General features: G+C 41.1%; 1 protein-coding gene across 1 annotated transcript in view; it reads left to right on the top strand.

Annotated features, from left to right (window-relative positions):
* The window catches only part of LOC129627923 (fatty acid desaturase 2-like protein FADS2B), a 47,467-nt gene extending 27,107 nt beyond the window's left edge, over window positions 1-20,360 (top strand). The window contains 8 exon segments of the mRNA XM_055547364.1: window positions 2,628-2,753; window positions 7,265-7,325; window positions 9,954-10,030; window positions 10,192-10,289; window positions 11,970-12,066; window positions 13,975-14,054; window positions 18,576-18,701; window positions 20,300-20,360. Coding sequence (XP_055403339.1) covers window positions 2,628-2,753; window positions 7,265-7,325; window positions 9,954-10,030; window positions 10,192-10,289; window positions 11,970-12,066; window positions 13,975-14,054; window positions 18,576-18,701; window positions 20,300-20,360 — 726 coding nt within the window.
* The last annotated feature ends 382 nt before the right edge of the window (window positions 20,361-20,742 follow it).

Genomic DNA, 20,742 nt, shown 5'->3' with positions numbered 1-20,742 from the left:
CCATTCAGTATCACAGTAATCCAAGTCTAGCTAACTTTGCTAGCCTTTGCCTTGCTTCATTTTGTACTGCATTTCAGTAATCTTGCCTTGATTACCCCATGAACAGTATGAAATGGCAAAAAGACATGGCATTGAAAGATGAAGTCCCAGGTCGGTAGGTACCCAATATGCTACTGGAGAAAAGTGGGGAAATAACACCAGCAAGAACGAAGAGACAGAGCCAAAGTGAAAACAATGCTGAGCTATGGATGTGATTGGTGGTGGAAGTAAAGTCCAGCGCTGTAAAGAGCGATATTGCATAGGAACCTGGAATGTTAGGCCCATGAATCAAGGTGATTTGGAAGTGATCAAACCGGAGATGACAAGAGTGAACATAGACATTTTAGGAATCAGTGAACTAAAATGGACCAGAATGGGCAACTGTAATTCAGATGACCATATATCTACTACTGCAGCCAGGAATCCCTCAGAAGAAATGGAGTAGCCATCATAGTCAGCAAAAGAGTCCAAAATGCAGTACTTGGATGCAGTCTCAAAAATTAAAGAATGATCTCTGTTCATTTCCAAGGCAAACCATTCAATATCACAGTAATCAAAATCTATGCCCCAAACACTAATGCCGAAGAAGCTGAAGTTGAATGGTTCTATGAAGACCTACAAGACTTTCTAGAACCAACACCAAAAAAAAAAAAAAAAAAAAAAAAAAAAAAGATGTCCTTTTCATTATAGGGGACTGGAATGCAAAAGTTGGAAGTCAAGAGATACTTGGAGTAATAGGCAAGTTTGGCCTTGGTGTACAGAATGAAGCAGGACAAAGGCCAACAGAATTTTGCCAAGAGAACACACTGGTCACAGCAAACACCCTCTTCCAACTTTATTACTCCTGTATATATTCCAAATATTTTCATTTTAACGTGAAAGAAATATAAAAATTATTAACATATGTTACATTTCTTTTTTTCATTCTGAGGTTTTGAATCTAGTATGTATTATATCCTTACACAGCCCGCCTCAATTTGACTGGTCACATATTAAGTGCTCAGTGGCCATACACAGATAAGGGCTACTCTATTGAGCACTGCAGATCTAAAATACACATTAATCAATTTTTGAGAGATGTCAAATATGCAGTAAAAACTATGACTATTGCTTATTCTTCTATAAATGATTAACATAATAGGGGAAGAGAAGAGAAATTGAATGTCTCAGTATGCCAGCATTCTACACACAGCATCTCATGTCTCCTCAAACAACCCATGCAGGTAAATGTCATTATATTATACTATATTTACTGAAGATGAAATTGAACATCAAAGGGTAGACAATTTTCTCAAACCACACAGAAGCATTTATACATCTAGTGGATGCAACTAAGTTGATGTGCTTCCAAATCCTTTTCTCTGTTAAAACCTTCAGATTTTCATTGAAAGAGAGAAAATCCCAAACAAATTAATCAGAGATGACATGAACTCGGCATCAACTAAAATACTTTTATTCTCATTTATATTTAATGAGATCATTGAAGCTTTAACATGTGATGATCAGAGGCAAGCCCCCATAGGAGATGACTTCAGATCCATGACTCTTTTAAATATTCATTGAAGATGGAACCCTGGTTCCATTCCCCACCCCCCACCCCCCCCCGAACTAATTAGTTTTAGAGCTGAAGTTTCTTTATTTATAAAATAAGAAGTGTACTATCTGCTCTACCTATTTCATATTTCTTTTTAAAATGAGGACAATAAAAAGATAGATGGAAAAACATTTCATTTCAATGGTTTTTATTCTTCTTCATTATCAGGAGTTGTTTTAGCCTGGAATTTATGTTCCTGGATAAGATAATGATTTGATGGTAGGCTTTTAGAGCCTCTAGCCAATGAATCATTCTGTGACCCAGGAATGGGGGGTGACATGTTCCAGGAATCCATATCCTACTTAAACTTTAAAGATGTAGGCAGAAAACTCTGATTGCTACTATTCAAGCGCTGCTGCTGCTGCTGCTGCTAAGTCGCTTCAGTCATGTCCGACTCTGTGCGACCCCATAGACGGCAGCCAACTAGGCTCCCGCATCCCTGGGATTCTCCAGGCAAGAAAACTGGAGTGGGTTGCCATTTCCTTCTCCAATGCATGAAAGTGAAAAGTGAAAGTGAAGTTGGTTAGTTTTGTCCGACTCCTAGCGACCCCATGGACTGCAGCCCACCAGCCTCCTCCGTCCATTGGGTTTTCCAGGCAAGAATACTGGAGTGGGTTGCCATTGCCTTCTCCAATTCAAGTGCTAGTCATGTCCAACTCATTGTGACCCCATGAACACAGCACACCAGGCTTGGCTGTCCTTCACCAGTTCATAAATTTTGCTCAGACTCATGTCCATTGAATTGGTGATACCATCCAACCATCTCATCCTCTGTCATCCCCTTTCCCTCCTGCCCTCCATCTTTACCAGCATCAGGGTCTTTTCCAGTGAGTTGGCTCTTTGCATCAGGTAGCCAGGATTGGAGCTTCAGCTTCAGCATCAGTCCTTCCAATGAATATTCAGGGTTGATTTTGTTTGGTTTTGAAAAACTCTGATAATGAAAGATATTTTAGGAGAGAAATCTTGCAGCTAATGAATGTTCTCTTCTCCTCAGGGTTTATCTGCAAAATGGTGGAATAACCAACACTTCCAACACCATGTAAAAACAAACATCTACTCCAAAGATCCAGATACTGATGTAGGCCCAATTTTTGTTGTTGGAGATTTACAACCTGTCAAGGTATGTTTACAAATCCTAAGCACTAGAGAAATATTCCAGGAAGTGGTTCTCGGAAAGGTCTACACCTTTGTCTTGAGGAGATCAGGCTGGAGATTCTGGCTTCAAGCATGTTTTCAGAGCATCTCTTCTTTTAACTCCAGGATATAAATTTTAAATAAGTGAATCTGGTGTTGTAAGAAAAGAAGAAAATGTGGAATGAATAACTCCATGATCTTAAAAGTCATTCAGGCTAAATCAGTCATAGAAGGCATGGCAGTACATTCAACAAGTGCTAAATCATGAACCATCTACATATCTAGTTATGTCAACTAATTCTAGCTGTTGGAAGAAACTAAGCTGTTATTTTAATTTAGGTCCATTTTGGCTCATTTATACATGAAACCCCAGAGAAGGCAATGGCACCCCACTCCAGTACTCTTGCCTGGAAAATCCCATGGACAGAGGAGCCTGGAAGGCTGCAGTCCATGGGGTCGCTGAGGGTCGAACACGACTAAGTGACTTGACTTTCACTTTCATGCATTGGAGAAGGAAATGGCAACCCACTCCAGTGTTCTTGCCTGGAGAATCCCAGGGATGGGGAAGCCTGGTGGGCTGCCGTCTATGGGGTCGCACAGAGTCGGACACGACTGAAGCGACTTAGCAGCAGCAGCAGCATACATGAAACTCAGCTCAAATGCTTCATAATACACAGGACCTCGCCTCTAGTTCAGACTTCTTAAGGAAAAGAAAAAGGAAGGCAAACTCCAGAATGTCTCAGCTGTTGACTTTCTTAAACCTCAGCTTAAAAACCAGCATGTAAGGATTATTACCAAGATGTTTATAGTCTGCTTTCAACACAGAAGGTATAAGGATAATCATAGAAAGGTATTTTTCCTTGAAAGAAATGATGGATCCTGAGAATTAAGTGCTTAGGAAGAGGTTCTATCTCCTTCTGGAAGAATTTAGGAGCTTTGTAAAAACAGAGGAATGTAGCTTGGTCACTTGCTGCGTGGACTTTGTGGTAACCAGGATTGTGTAACTTTCTCAAAATAGGTTTTCCCAGTTTTGGAAGACAGCATTCTTCCAATTAGGGAAAAGTCTCCTGCCAAGATATAAAGAAAATAAAAGAAAGAAAGAAATCTTGACTGTAGTCTTCAGTCAGTTGTCCTTCCAAAGACTCCACAAACAAGTCAGAGCTCTCTGAAGTTTGCAAACTCCTAAAGTGAAGTCATTCAGTCGTGTCTGACTCTTTGTGACCCTATGGACTGTAGCCCCCCAGGCTCCTCCACTCATGGGATTTTCCAGGCAACAATACTGGAGTGGGTTGTCATTTCCTTCTCCAGGGATCCAACCTGGGTCTCCCACATTGCAGGCAGACTTTACAGTCTGAGCCACCAGGGAATCCCTGTGAACTCCTCAGCTGATCACTAAACTTATGACACTTTGACTTCTCTCCTCAGTCCCTCACAGCAATGGAGACTTGTCTCACTGGAGTTCATGAGGCAGCCTGGCCCCCTCCAGAAGCACCTTCTGTAGAACTGTATCTAGTTCACATGCTGCCTCTTCACAGAGGATGGAGACATCATCACTTCTCCATCGTTCGAGAGACATATCCTTCGAGCTTTAGGTTTCTGTTTACTATAATTTCAAAGCCAATGGACACCACATTACTTACAATCATTTAATCTCTAAATTCAGTTGTTTTGCAACAAAACTAATTCTGATAAGCCCTAAATGTTTCTGTTCTTCCCATTTTACTGTCAGTCTTTCTACCACTTTCTTCAAACATTCATTCCTTTAATGAGTATTAATTTAATCATCTAGGGCCAGGTCCTGTGCTCATACTCTGGAAAAGTTCGACTTCTCCTTTGGAGCCATACTCAAAAGTCAGTCCTTCACCTACATTTGCCAACTCTCCACTGTTTCCCACCGACTCCCTCTTTCAAGTTTCCTACCGCTTAAATATCCAGAAGCTTGGGAGTAACTGCAAATAACTATCATTACTTTATCACCATGACATTTATTTTTATTTGTGATAGTAAGAGAAACAAGGGTCAAGTCTTACATCCAAATAACAGAAGAAATATGTAGAAGGGAAGGTATCAAAAGAATGGGAAAAGCAAAAAATTAAACATGGCTTACTGTGTTTTAACTGACTGAACATAAGGTAAAATTATACAGGAGACTTGAATTATCATTCATTCATTCATTCCTTCAACTAAACATTTATTAAGTGTCTCTTAGGAAATAGAGATAAACCATTACATCTATGCCTCCTCTCAAGATACTTGCTGCCTTTGTGCATTTGGGCACTGACTAAATAAACTAAGAAAACCCCTAGAAAATGACTCAAATTCCCAGTGGTAAGATTATATGTTCAGTTCAGTTGCTCAGTCGTGTCTGACTCTTTGCGACCCCATGAATAGCAGCACGCCAGGCCTCCCTGCCCATCACCAACTCTCAGAGTCCACCCAAACCAATGTCCATCGAGTTGATGATGCCATCCAACCATCTCATCCACTGTCATCCCCTTCTCCTCCTTCCCTCAATATTTCCCAGCATCAGGGTCTTCTCCAATGAGTCACCTCTTCACATTAGGTGGCCAAAGTATTGGAGTTTCAGCCTCAACATCAGTCCTTCCAATGAACACCCAAGACTGATCTCCTTTAGGATGGACTGGCTGGATCTCCTTGCAGTCCAAGGGACTTCCAAAAGTCTTCTCCAACACCACAGTTCAAAAGCATCAATTTTTGGTGCTCAGCTTTCTTTATAGTCCAACTCTCACATCCATACATGACCACTGGAAAAACCATAGCCTTGACTAGACGGGCCTTTGTTGGCAAAGTAATGTCTCCGCTTTTAAATATGCTGTCTAGGTTGATCATAACTTTCCTTCCAAGGAGTAAGCGTCTTTTAATTTCATGGCTGCACTCACCATCTGCAGTGATTTTGGAGCCCCCCAAAATAAAGTCAGCCACTGTTTCCACTCTTTCTCCATCTATCTGCCATGAAGTGATGGGACCAGATGCCACGATCTTCGTTTTCTGAATGTTGAGCTCTAAGCCAACTTTTCCACTCTCCTCTTTCACTTTCATCAAGAGGCTCCTTAGTTCTTCTTCTCTTTCTGCCATAAGGGTGGTGTCATCTGCCTATCTGAGGTTATTGATATTTCTCCTGGCAATCTTGATTCCAGGTGGTTCTTCCACCAGCCCAGAGTTTCTCATGATGTACTCTGCATATAAGTTAAATAAACAGGGTGACAATATACAGCCTTGACATACTCTTTTTCCTATTTGGAACCAATCTGTTGTTCCATGTCCAATTCTAACTATTGTTTCCTGACCTACATACAGGTTTCTCAAGAGGCAGGTCAGGTGGTCTGGTGTTCCCATCTCTTTCAGAATCTTCCACAGTTTATTGTGATCCACACAGTCCAAGGCTTTGGCATAGTCAATAAAGCAGAAATAGATGTTTTTTCTGGAACTCTCTTGCTTTTTTGATGATCCAGAGGATGTTGGCAATTTGATCTCTGGTTTCTCTGCCTTTTCTAAAACCAGCTTGAACATCTGGAAGTTCACAGTTCACATATTGCTGAAGCCTGGCTTGGAGAATTTTAAGCATTTCTTTACTAGCATGTGAGATGAGTGCAATTATGTTACCATGCCTTAAAATGAGTATAGCACAGCATGAGATCCACTGATGGAAATAAAGGAGGAAATATGAGGTAGATACTAGAGGTTATGACTATGTGTTTTATAATGTAACCATTCAACAGATATCTGTTAAATGGATGAATGGATACAAGCAGACTGAGCTTCAAGCAGAATTCTAAGCACATAGGTTGAAGAAGACCTTGAAAACTTATCAGAAATATTTCTCCTCCATCACCATTCCATTCCACACCAGGAAAAAATTTTTAAAATGGCTCCCATGGGAATAATAATAAACTATCACAACCCCTGAATTCAAATGGAATAAACCATCCCTGCAAGAATTGCCCACATGTAAATAAAGAAAAAGTCACCAAAATATTTCCTCCCCCTTTAGTTCTGGTTCCTCAGTGCCTTCAGTTTAACAGTAAATGAACTCTGACCAGATGGCTCTTTCTGTAAAGACTACAAACACACACACACATGCACGCATGCACACACACACAGGCACACAGACACACACACACGTGTGCAAGCACACACACAGATACACACACACAGACATGCGCACACACACACAGACACACACACACATGCACATGCACACATGCACAGACACACGCACAGACACACAAACACACATGCACACACACAGAGACACTGACATACGCACATCCAGACACACACGCACACGTACACACACACACAAACACAGACACACACACGTGCGTGCACATGCGCACACACAGACACACACACATACGCGCACACACACAGACACACACACGCGCGCATGTGCGCGCACACACACACACACAACCTTGAGTATAATAACGGAAGTCTATATTGTTCTTACTTTAGTTTTATTCTCTCTTCATTCAGTATGGCAAGAACAAAATCAAATACATTGACTTCAAGAAGCAGCACCTGTACTTCTGCACGGGTGAGTCACCAGGGAGCCACAATCCTTATCATCCCATTTCCTTGAAGCAAACAGTGGTCAAGCCAGAAGGCAGGACTGAAATCCTCCCACAGAGAGACGATCCCAGGTCTTGTGCCTCAAAAAAGCAGCATGTTTTATTTCAGACTTACTTGGGTGAAATCTGAAGAGGAAAACAGAAGAGTGATTAGGCATTCTTAATGGGCATCTCATCACTCTGGCTACTGTACAGGGAAGAAGATGCTCCAAGAAGGATGGGATGCAGGATGCCAATCAAGGGGTCTGGTATCTGTGACTCTCGTCCTGGATAAACTAAATACAATCCTTATCAAGAAGAAAAGGATAGTGGTGTATGGATAGGGGGAAAATTAGGAAAAGAATGCTCAAGCACCGACAGTAGGTGCCCGAAAAAGCAGAGTCTCATGATAAAAGTCACCTGTAGAGCTTCTGTGTGATAGAAAGTTGACTGTTCCCACAGCTTACATACAGCTGTAGAAGGTATTTTAGTGGACAGATACACACACACACACACACACACACACACACATAATAAGACAAGTCTGGATATGTTCTAGGCTTGAGAGAAAATAGGGTAGCTTAATAATGCAAGTATCAATAAAAAATATTAGAAGCAAAAATGTTTTGCTCTTAACCAAGTCAAACTCATGAGAGCCCACAAAGAAAAGTTTAGGACCCCAAAATATGCTCATCTGAAACATGCTTACTCATTTGGAAAAGAAACCCAATTTAGAGAAGATTGCAAATATTTCCTGTAGATCAGTGGTTCTCAACTAATAGCATTGCTGCCCCCAGTGGGACGTTTGACAGCATACAGATACTTTTTTGATTATCCCAACAAAGAGGGAGGAATGGTATTGACACCCATGGGGCAGAAGCCAGGGATGTTATGAAATGTCTTACAGTACACAGAACAGCCCTGAACAATAAGAATTATCTGACCCAAAATGCCAACAGTGTTAAGATTGAGAAAGTGTTGCAGATGATCTGGCGTGCCCAAACATTGGCCACCAGTGGTCATCTGTCTTGTGCCTGACCAGGATGGCCTGTGAGTCCTTATTCTGAGACATGAGGCTCAACCACCACTGCAGCCTCTTCCAGAGCTAGAATCCTGAGGACTTATCCTAATGCAGTTATTCTCTTTCATGACCAAAAAGGGTGTGGAGGTCATTGGTGCCCCAGTTTGAAAGGGAACTCTTCCAGCCCAGACAGATGTGTATTCACATAAGAAAAAACTGTTGGAGCCTCTTGTCTGAACTCTCCTCCTGTAGTGAAACAATATAGCCTTAGCTTATGAGGAATGGATGAATATTGTAGCTTCACTGCAGAATGCCCAGCTTACAAACCACATCGTCCTCAGGAGCTGTTTCATTTTGCCATTTTCTTTCAAATGTCTTCAGTGTAGTATGACAGGTACAAATGAGTCATACTCAACCTGTCAGAGAGAGATGAGGTTTGACATTTCATAAAGGTGGCGAGACAGCTTTCATGCAGATTGCTGTAGTAGGGAAAGGTAATTCAGTATAGGCTGAGCTCAACTCACCAGAAATGAAAGGTGGGAGACTTTTAAAACACGGGAACATGCTAAAGGAAATTAGTGAAAGAGGATAAAAGGAGGGGAAGCTGGTCATGTGGTTAAGCCACGTGTGTCTTCTCACTGGTGCTTATCAAAGTCAAACCCCTACCCTCCCAGAGGCTGCAGGACGGAGTCAGACCCTCAAAGATTGCACTTCAAAGGGATGACCCCCAAGTCCTTGAGAAAGACACTCTGGATCAGGGACAATCCATCCCAGAGGGACACAGTAAGAATTTTATAATTGTAAGTTTTCTAACAATGATTGAAGAAAAGGAGGTCAGAAGCCTACTGAACAAGCAGTAAGTTCTCTGGACAGTCTTGAAATTTCTCAAGAATTTTAAAGGTGCTGGAGTCATCCCAGGAGCACAGCCCTGAATTGTTCTCAGAAACTATTTCTAGCATTTTTGCGAGTCTCTTAGTGTGTAAGGTGGACAAAATCATTTATGCTGACAGTTTGCAGGCTTTGAAAGTTTACAGGTCAAGTTTGAAGCCTCGTCAGGAAGGAGGCTCCAGAGCATCTGACTCAAGTTTGATCAAGAAGAGAGTTGTCGAAATGTGAAGGGTCTCCATGAGACTCCTACCTGCTCCAGGCAACTTCACTGGTCCTGGGGGAGATGCAGGTAAATAACTATCTGGCCAGACTCAGTATGCCTGCTCTGTATCTGCCACCTCGACATATTGTGACAGGGCCCAACACAAAGGATCGTGAAGGATTGAAGGATTCCAGGGACCTTGAGAAAACTTGAAAGCTCACAGCAGAAGCCCTTGTGGGATGCCTTCATCAGGAATGACTCAGATCTTCAAACCTTCACTAGTCTCCTTAAGAGAGCTTGAACCAAAGTCCTGGTTCACCCTCAGAGACTCTAAAAGCCCAGCAGCATCCAGGATGTGGTTGTGGATCTCCACCTTGCATCCTTCTCAGGGGCAATATTCCAGGGGTAGCATGTTAAGGAGATCAACTCCCACTAGCTTCCACAGGAATCATATCTGCTCATTTGTTCACCATCTTCTTGTTTTTTGTTTTGTTTTGTTTTCAGTTGGGGCTGCCCTTCTCATGCCAGTATACTTCAACCTGGATTCCATTCGAGTGATGTACTGTAGAAGGTACTGGGAGGTGAGCAACTCGATTGTTTCTCTAGAGCTAGATCAGGCTGGTAGGAAAGGGGAAAGGTAAATGCTTGGTCCTTTCCAGACATAGCTTCCTTGAGTATCAGGATATAAGATTTAGCCAGTTTTATTTCCACTAGCTTAACTTTCAAGCACTTCTTTCCACAGGACATTGCCTGAGTCAGCAGCTTTTATATCCGCTATTTCATCACATTTGGCCCTTTCTATGGAATCTTCGGAACCCTGGTGCTCATATACTTAGTCAAGTAAGAAAACAATAATATCTCCTACTCTTATTACCTGGATGTTCCTCTTACCTTTCTTACTTGATCTATTTATCATTAGCAATGATTAGCAGATTATGACACCAGACTGCATTCTTATAGCTGAGACATTTCCAAGAAAATGTGGGATAAAACAGCTGAAATAGTTGAATTAGTTTCTTGGAAACTGCATTTGCCCAATCTTGCCTTTTTTCCCACATGATTAATTCCCAATTACGGAAGGCAATGGCATCCCACTCCAGTGCTCTTGCCTGGAGAATCCCATGGACGGAGGAGCCTGGTGGGCTGCAGTCCTTGGGATCGCGAAGAGTCGGACATGACTGAGCAACTTCACTTTCACTTTTCACTTTCATGCATTGGAGAGGGAAATGGCAGCCCACTCCAGTGTTCTTGCCTGGAGAATCCCAGGGACAGAGGAGCCTGTTGGGCTGCCATCTATGGGGTTGCACAGAGTCGGACACTACTGAACCAACTTAGCAGTAGCAACAGTCCCTTACCATCTGAGGAGGATTAGTCCCTGGACCCACCTCAGTTACCAAAACCCAAAGATATTCAAGCTCCATAGTCATCTATCCATATATGTGGTTCCACTACTGTGGATTCATGCAAACTCTAATCTTGTAGTACTCTGGGTTTACTTAAAAATATCCACATTTAAGTGGACCTGCGTGTTTCTCAAAGGTCTACTGTATTCTGCCTGATCACCAAGTCCTTCAAACTGTAATCCAGCTGGGCATCATAATTCTTACCAAAGATAATAGGAGGCCAGTTTTTTAAAATGTTATTTTATGACTAGAGATTTTCCCCAAATCAAAATGACTTTAAACTGAATAACCCTCTTCAACTTCCCAATTTAGTCCTTCCTCATTCATTTGCATTACTATTCATAACAATAACAGTAGCTACTGTGCATCAGGCCATTTGCTAAAGGCTTTACATGCATTATCTTATTTGATGTAATCCAAAATGCAAAACCATGGCAATGTAGATAGTATCAATTTCATTTGTCTGATAAGAGAACTAAAGTTCAGAGAAATTAAATCACTTACTCAAGAGCAAGGGCCAGTGGCAGTGCCAAATCAAAACTTGTACCCAGTTCTATCTGATGACAACAGCCAAGCTGTTAATCACATTGCACATATCCTTAAATTGTTGTTGCTTTAGTCGCTAAATCATGTCTGACTCTTTTGTGACCCCATGGATTGTAGCCTGCCAGGCTGCTCTATTCTGGGGATTTCACAGGCAAGAATACTGGAGTTGGTTGCCATTTCTTTGTCCAGGGGATCTTCCCAACCCAGGAATCAAACCTGGATCTCCTGAATTGGCAGATGGAATCTTGACCACTGATCCACCAGGGAAGCCTGACCTTCAGTTATCTAGGTATCTTCTGAGCCTTGCACCAATGCCTACAGAAAATACTGGGCACATGCTCTGGTACAGTAGGCTGCAAGACAGGTAGTGTGACTGAATACCTAGTATGTCATCTTTAGATATAAAAGGTCTGCAAAGATGAAAAACAAACAACCACCACATGATTGGAACCTTTGAGTCACTGCCATTTCCTCTACTGCTCAGCCAGATCTGCCAGTTGTTACACAAGCCCAGTGAGTGGAACTGAAACTCCCCAAGGAGTGATCATATCTTCTTCTTATTCTCTTAAAGCCTTCTTGAAAGTCCCTGGATTGCATATGTTACCCAGATGAGCCACATACCAATGAAAATGAACACAGAGGAGAATCAGGACTGGTTCAGCTCTCAGGTAATAATGCTGTTCCAGGAAAGCATCCACCAAAGCATCCTGATTACCATCTGCTGACCTCAAATGATGTTTATTGGAGGCTTGCCAGGGGCCAGGCACTGTCAATTGTTTTGCTACATCTCATGTAGCTATGTGCTCGGAATATTCCCACTTTACAAATGATAACATTAAGGTATGAAGAAGTTGCACAACTTGTGCAAGATCACACAGCTAATAAGTGGCAGAAGCAGGTTTTATTTATTTATTTGGCCACACTGTGTGGCATGCAGGGTCTCAGTTCTCCTACCAGGGATCAAACCTGTGTTAAGTACACAGTCTTAACCAGTGGACCAGTGGGATTTCCCTAGAAGCAGGTTTTAAACCTCGGTAGTTTGATTTCAGAAGCTTTGCTCTTAACTAAGGCTTAATAAACTACAGTCCAGGGGCCAGTCTAGCCCAGTCTGAGTTTTTGTAGTTTTATTGGAACACAGCCATACTCATACATTACATATTCTCTATGATAGCTTTCATTCTAAAACAGCAGAACTGCGTAGTGGTGATGCAGAATTGAAACATTTACTGTGCTGCACTTTACAGGCAAGGTTTACTAAACCTGCTTCAACATGATACAGTCTTTCAGTGAAATCTCACACTCCTAGAATAACAGAAGGGAGAACCCTGGAATCCTCCTCATTTCATTGTATAGATAGTGGGGCCCAGAAAGGAGAGTCAGCATTCTCAGCAAGTGTGCTATTAATGATTAAAAGATTCATGACCCATGCAGAATACCACTGCCTCCTAAGCCTGACACTGGCTGTGCCGTGATTAACTGGAGAATCCAGTCATCATACTGCTTCCTTCTCCATGCTCATTTCCAAATTCAGTGGACATTCCACACAGTAGTGGTTCTCAATCTTTTTGGTCAAGAAACCATTCTTTCTTTTTGGTCAAGAAACCACTCTTAAAACTTATTGAGAACATCAAAGAGCTTTCGTTTGTGGAGGTTATATCTACTGATACTTACTGTATTTGAAATTGAAACTGGGAGTTTTAAAATATCTATGAATTAATTTTAAAATAATAAGATAAACCCAATAAAGGTTAACATCAGAGTGATGACATCACCCCATGCTTAATAGCCCTTGGAAGAACCGATGCTATAAGCATGCATGAATGAGAATGAAAAAGCCAAATACTGCCTCAGAAGTATTAGGGGAATCATTGAAGATCCTCTGAAAGTGTCCTAGGGAACCCCAAGGTGCTCTAAAGCACACTTCGAGGAACCCTGACATAGAGCAACTGCAAAAATAACATTCAAAATGCCAACAACCCTAACAAGAATTAAATCTTAGAAAGGCACTGAATAAAAATCACATTCATAAGCATTCTAAGTAGTCTGGAGAATCCTATGAACTTCTTCTCAGTCTGTCTTTGTACAAAATAAAATACATTAGATTAAAAAGGAAGCTACTTGTATATATTAATAAATGTATTTCTATGCACAAAACCCTTGATTAAAGCCCTTGCATGCTTTATTCCCCATTTAGAAGTCCTTTACATCTATTCTGTGGTAATAATATTCAAACTCCTATAATTTCTACCAGAGTCCTACAATCCCGCTTCCATCTGCCAAAGTCCTTACTCATGACACCTTAGTCTTCTGATTTTGAGGGCTGATAGTGACTTAGTCCTCTCAAATCCTATTTACTTCTTCATATCTATTGCCTTATCTATACTTCTTAGCAAAATGTCTTATTTACTTCATAATTGTAAGGTCCCTGAGACCTGGGATTTATTTTTATCCCTCATGGTTTGTTACACAAAATATGTACTCAATCAGTACTTGTTGAATGATAGATAAATAAAAGAGTAACAATCTCTTGTTTGACATGTGTTGATTTACATCTAATGTAAGCTTTTTCTTTGCAGGTCTTGGCCACCTGTAATGTTGAACAGTCCTTTTTCAATGACTGGTTCACTGGGCACTTGAACTTCCAAATTGAGCACCAGTAAGAGAAATAGTTTATGATAAAGGGCAAGGGCTGTCACTAATAACTGTCCTCCATATAGTCCAGAGCACTAGACTTGCGATCTTAAGGGGAAAAAAAATGAACCAGGATTCTCTAAAGGATGCTATTTTTCAATTAACAACAATGATAAAGAAAGGAAGAAAGAAATGAAGGAAGTGTCACAATTGCGAGTTCAGTTCAGTTCAGTCACTCAGTCGTGTCCTACTCTTTGCGACCCCATGAATCGCAGCACACCAGGCCTCCCTGACCATCACCAACTCCCGGAGTTCACTCAAACTCACGTCCATCGAGTCGGTGATGCCATCCAGACATCTCATCCTCTGTCGTCCCCTTTTCCTTCTGCCCCCAATCCCTCCCAGCATCCGAGTCTTTTCCAATGAGTCAACTCTTCGCATGAGGTGGCCTAAGTACTGGAGTTTCAGCTTTAGCACCATTCCTTCCAAAGAACATCCAAGACCAAGCTCCTTTTTTTTTTTTTTTTTTTAATTTTATTTTATTTTTAAACTTTAAAATATTGTATTGGTTTTGCCAAATATCGAAATGAATCCACCACAGGCATACATGTGTTCCCCATCCTGAACTCTCCTCCCTCCTCCCTCCCCATACCATCCCTCTGGGTCGTCCCAGTGCACCAGCCCCAAGCATCCAGTATCATGCATTGAACCTGGACTGGCGACTCGTTTCATACATGATATTATATGTATTTCAATGCCATTCTCCCAAATCATCCGACCCTCTCCGTCTCCCACAGAGTCTACATCAGTGTCTCTTTTGCTGTCTCGTATACAGGGTTATTGTTACCATCTTTCTAAATTCCACATATATGCGTTAGTATACTGTATTGGTGTTTTTCTTTCTGGCTTACTTCACTCTATATAAGAGGCTCCAGTTTCATCCACCTCATTAGAACTGATTCAAATGTATTCTTTTTAATGGCTGAGTAATACTCTATTGTGTATATGTACCACAACTTTCTTATCCATACATCTGCTGATGGACATCTAGGTTGCTTCCATGTCCTGGCTATTATAAACAGTGCTGCGATGAACATTGGGGTACACGTGTCTCTTTCAATTCTGGTTTCCTCAGTGTGTATGCCCAGCAGTGGGATTGCTGGATCATAAGGCAGTTTTATTTTCAGTTTTTTAAGGAATCTCCACACTGTTCTCCAGAGTGGCTGTACTAGTTTGCATTCCCACCCACAGTGTAAGAGGGTTCCCTTTTCTCCACACCCTCTCCAGCATTTACTGCTTGTAGACTTTTGGATCGCAGCCATTCTGACTGGCATGAAATGGTACCTCATAGTGGTTTTAATTTGCATTTCTCTGATAATGAGTGATGTTGAGCATCTTTTCATGTGTTTGTTAGCCATCTGTATGTCTTCTTTGGAGAAATGTCTATTTGGTTCTTTGGCTCATTTTTTGATTGGGTCATTTATTTTTCTGGAATTGAGCTGTAGGTGTTGCTTGTATATTTTTGAGATTAGTTGTTTGTCAGTTGCTTCATTTGCTATTATTTTCTCCCATTCTGAAGGCTGTCTTTTCACCTTGCTTATAGTTTCCTTAGTTGTGCAGAAGTTTTTAAGTTTAATTAGGTCCCATTTGTTTATTTTTGCTTTTATTTCCAATATTCTGGGAGGTGGGTCATAGAGGATCCTGCTGTGATGTATGTTGGAGAGTGTTTTGTCTATGTTCTCCTGTAGGACTTTTATAGTTTCTGGTCTTACGTTTAGATCTTTAATCCATTTTGAGTTTATTTTTGTGTATGGTGTTAGAAAGTGCTCTAGTTACATTCTTTTACAAGTGGTTGACCAGTTTTCCCAGCACCACTTGTTAAAGAGATTGTCTGTAATCCATTGTATATTCTTGCCTTCTTTGTCAAAGATAAGGTGTCCATATGTGCGTGGATTTATCTCTGGGCTTTCTATTTTGTTCCATTGATCTATATTTCTGCCTTTGTGCCAGTACCATACTGTCTTGATAACTGTGGCTTTGTAGTAGAGCCTGAAGTCAGGTAGGTTGATTCCTCTAGTTCCATTCTTCTTTCTCAAGATCGCTTTGGCTATTCGAGGTTTTTTGTATTTCAATACAAATTGTGAAATTATTTGTTCTAGCTCTGTAAAGAATACCTTTGGTAGCTTGATAGGGATTGCATTGAATCTATAAATTGCTTTGGGTAGTATACTCATTTTCACTATATTGATTCTTCCAATCCATGAACATGGTATATTTCTCCATCTATTAGTGTCCTCTTTGATTTCTTTCACCAGTGTTTTATATTTTTCTATATATAGGTCTTTAGTTTCTTTAGGTAGATATATTCCTAAGTATTTTATTCTTTCCGTTGCAATGGTGAATGGAATTGTTTCCTTAATTTCTCTTTCTGTTTTCTCATTATTAGTGTATAGGAATGCAAGGGATTTCTGTGTGTTGATTTTATATTCTGCAACTTTACTATATTCATTGATTAGTTCTAGTAATTTTCTGGTGGAGTCTTTAGGGTTTTCTATATAGAGGATCATGTTATCTGCAAACAGTGAGAGTTTTACTTCTTCTTTTCCAATTTGGATTCCTTTTATTTCTTTTTCTGCTCTGATTGCTGTGGCCAAAACTTCCAAAACTATGTTGAATAGTAGTGGTGAAAGTGGGCACCCTTGTCTTGTTCCTGACTTTAGAGGAAATGCTTTCAATTTTTCACCATTGAGCATAATGTTTGCTGTGAGTTTGTCATATATAGCTTTTATTATGCTGAGGTATGTTCCTTATATTCCTGCTTTCTGGAGAGTTTTTATCATAAATGGATGTTGAATTTTGTCCAAGGCTTTCTATCTTCTTTAGAATGGACTGGTTGTATCTCCTTGCAGTCCATGGGACTCTCAAGAGTCTTCTCCAACATCACAGTTCAAAAGCATCAATTCTTTGGTGCTCAGTTTTCTTTATAGTCCAACTCTCACATCCGTACATGACCACTGGAAAAACCATACCCTTGACTGCTGCTACTGCTGCTAAGTCACTTTAGTCGTGTCCAACTCCATGCGACCCCATAGATGGCAGCCCACCAGTCTCCCCTGTCCCTAGGATTCTCCAGGCAAGAATACTGGAGTGGGTTGCCATTTTCTTCTCCAATGCATGAAAGTGAAAAGTGAAAGTGAAGTCGCTCAGTCGTGTCCGACTCCTAGGGACCCCATGGACTGCAGCCTACCAGGCTCCTCCATTCGTGAGGTTTTCCAGGCAAAAGTACTGGAGTGGGGTGCCATTGCCTTCTCCCATAGCCTTGACTAGACGGACCTTTATTGGCAAAGTAATGTCTCTGCTCTTGAATATGCTGTCTAGGTTGGTCATAACTTCCCTTCCAAGGAATAAGCATCTTTTAATTTCATGGCTGCAGTCACCATCTGCAGTGATTTTAGAGCCCAACAATATAAAGTCTTGAGTAAATGGAGTGAAATCTTGGAAAAGTATCAGTGACTCAGTTTCCAGATTTCTATGGGCTTAGGAATTGGTGATTTCCTTGCATTTGCTTTGTTGGCAAAACCTAAGAAAAATCAGGACACTTGGGTAACCAACTTGTGTTGAAATTTAACTATGCTGTAATTCAAATATTTACTTATCTGTGTTTTATAGCCAAGTTTACAAAATAACTAATAAAGTGGAGTCCCTGCTGCAATTTCTAAATGGTATCTGGTAATACTTAACCAATGGGTCAGTTACAGAGAGGAAACGGGTAGTTCACACCTTGATGCAAGTTAAAACATTGAGAGTCAATTTCTCCAGAGTATCAGGGAAAGGCTTTCCACATTCTCTTTGTCTAAGCCATGTGAGTCTATGATAGTCAGAGAAGGAACAAGACCTTTATTTGTTCAAGGAATTTTTTTTCATTCTATTTCTCATATTAGGGCTTGAAAATTTCAGCAAAACAAACAAACAAAAAAGACTATTACTCATAGTTTTATTAAAGGAGAGGTTTACATCCAAGACGGTCATCTGGCTGACTAATGAAAACTTGTGATTAAAAATCCATCTCTCCTCACTTCTTATTCCTTTCCTAGGACTTTTAGCTATTTACCATGACTTAATATACATCCATCTATTCTTGCTAAGGAAGTTAGAAAGAGAGACTAAGACAGAGATTAGCAGGGGCAGGGTGGGTGGTTCAGTATCTCTAGTTCTCTGGGTAGTTCTAAAGAGTGGGTCGTTTTAAATGGTAGAAAGTTCTAAATGATATACTTTCATTGGATCAGGCCAAAAATAAACAGTTGATGGAGCTAAAACATATTCCCTTAGTTCTTCCTAAACATCTGCCACCCACAAGGCTTGTAGAGGTTTAAGGGATAAGATGAGTCTGCCAGCAAGTTTTTTAACCTCCCAAAACAAAAGTATTGTGGAAGGTCAAGGTTGGGTCTGCGTGGCTGATACCATTTTATTTTGTAAAAGGGGAAAGGGAACTTTGGGTTTCTCCTTAGGTCTGAGAAGTTTTATATCTCCTTTCTCTGTTTCCTAGTCTATTTCCCACAATGCCACGCCATAATTATCACAAGGCGGCACCTCTGGTGAAGTCACTGTGTGCCAAGCATGGACTACCATATGTGAATAAGCCCATATTGAAGGCATTTGGAGATATTATCAGGTAATAACAGTCCCTCAACCCACAGCTCTCATTTCCCTTCACTGTTGGTCCCCAGACTCTTCACTGCTTTATGAATCATTCAGCCAATAGCTGTTTATTATGGAGCATTCATGTGCCCAGTATGGAGATGAGGCTCTATACAGAACAGCACTAACACAGAAATGATAACAGTCATTCCTACCATTTAGCTTCTGCCTTCTGGGTACTTAGTGAAAATACCTTGATGCCCTACTAAATTTCAAGCTTCTTATAAACCAGGGTTCTGTATTATTTGTCTCTGTATCATCCACAGAGCCTTGACACGCTTTACAACTTAACCGGTGGGAGGGACTCTCAAATCATCTGGTCCAAGGTTGCAAACTAAGATGCTTGCAGGGTCTGGTGGGACAGACAGGGGTGACTCTTCCTACAGGAACTGAGAATCCATACTCATCCTGAAGCATTCACAGTGCCTTAGCGGATCCTTTGCTCATCAAATTAATAGCCAAAACCTTGGTTGTATAATTTATCTTAAAATTAGGAAAAAGTAAAGCAAAAGCATCTTTTTAATATGAATAAATAAACCAGCAAGCCTAGAGCTGGTCAGATCTCATCCCTGAACAGTGACCCATCTTCACTCTTCACCACTGCCCTCCTCCTTTCCTGCCCTCCCAATATCTGGCCTCCCTTCAGCCACTACATAACTTCCTGCCCCTTGCCATGACACATCCTTGGTCACCTTTTCTCCTACCTAGAATAATCTCCCAACTTGCCACCCCCTCCTGTCACCTTCTCAAGTTCCGTTCACTCTCCAAAGCTCACCTGAAAGGTCTTCTTCATCTCGGTCCTCCCTTGCCCCCAAGACTAAACCCGTCATGTGCTCGCACAGCACCTGCTCTCACAACACCTGTTTCTCTTCATTTCTGATCCTTATTACAATCATGATTTAATAGCATATTGGGTAATAAATTATGTAATATGTGTCTCCCAATGTAGACCACAGCTCCAGGTGGAAAGACTCTCACTACTCCTACTCACAGCTGTATCACCAGAGCCTAGAAAAGTCTTTAACTTTATAAAGTATGAGAGGTAGGTGGATACAGGTTAGGTTGGTATAGGTATATGATTTACCTTGTAGAAATTCAGTAGAGATTTTTCTTTTAATATGAAAAAAAGAATAAGTGATGCTTTGGAGTATAGAAGAAAAATAATTGAAAGAAAAACTCAATCTCTTCCATATAGAAATGCTGATGGACTGGGGACTGCCAGGCTCCTCTGTCCATGGGATTTCCTAGGCAAGAATATTGGAATGGGTTGACATTTCCTTCTCCAGGGGATCTTCCCAATCCAGGGATAGAAACTGTGTGTCTTGCTTCTCCTGAATTAGCAGGCGGATTCTTACCAATGAGCCACCTGGGAAGCCAGAAAAGGTGGACTCACCTTCTAATACATAAGTCAGTGTATTTGATGCTCCACACTGGCAAGATAGAAAGACATTTTTCAGATATAGCTGAAAATGATAATGTTGCCCTGAATTAAGTAAAACAGCAAATGTTCCATGAAGTAGCTCCTTTGACCTGAGTATCGCCTACTCACAATTTTGTCTGCTCCTCTCGCAGGGCCCTGAAGAAGTCCGCAGCCCTCTGGATGGATGCTTACTACAGCCATCCAGAAACATAATGTGGATGTGCGTGAGTCTGTGTTAAAGAGAAAGCCACATGCCCCAAGGTGTCACTTGTGCTAAAGCTCATGATACCAAACCTCTCTAATGCCTGACTTACTTGCAGTTTTAACCTTCCCCAAAGTGAAATTTTAATCAACTGTCTGTAATTTTTCTGATCAACTATCTGTATTTTTTTTGGATCAGCTATCTAGGAGGTAATCTGTTGTTCTCCATCCCTGACCCCAGCCCAGAGGAAGAAGAGGATAAAACCCTTGTCACCCCCTCCCCGTCACTAAAAAAGGTGTCTGCCCTAAATTTCTTTGCTGAGAGCTTCCTTGCCCCTCTCTTCTTCCGATAAAAGCCTTCCATTTGCCCAACCCATCAGAGCCCCATTTGATT

This window comes from Bubalus kerabau, chromosome 15 (assembly GCF_029407905.1).
Source record: "Bubalus kerabau isolate K-KA32 ecotype Philippines breed swamp buffalo chromosome 15, PCC_UOA_SB_1v2, whole genome shotgun sequence".
Taxonomy (NCBI): domain Eukaryota; kingdom Metazoa; phylum Chordata; class Mammalia; order Artiodactyla; family Bovidae; genus Bubalus; species Bubalus kerabau.
The sequence above is the reverse complement of the archived record's forward strand: the minus strand, read 5'-3'. Positions and strand labels throughout refer to the sequence as shown.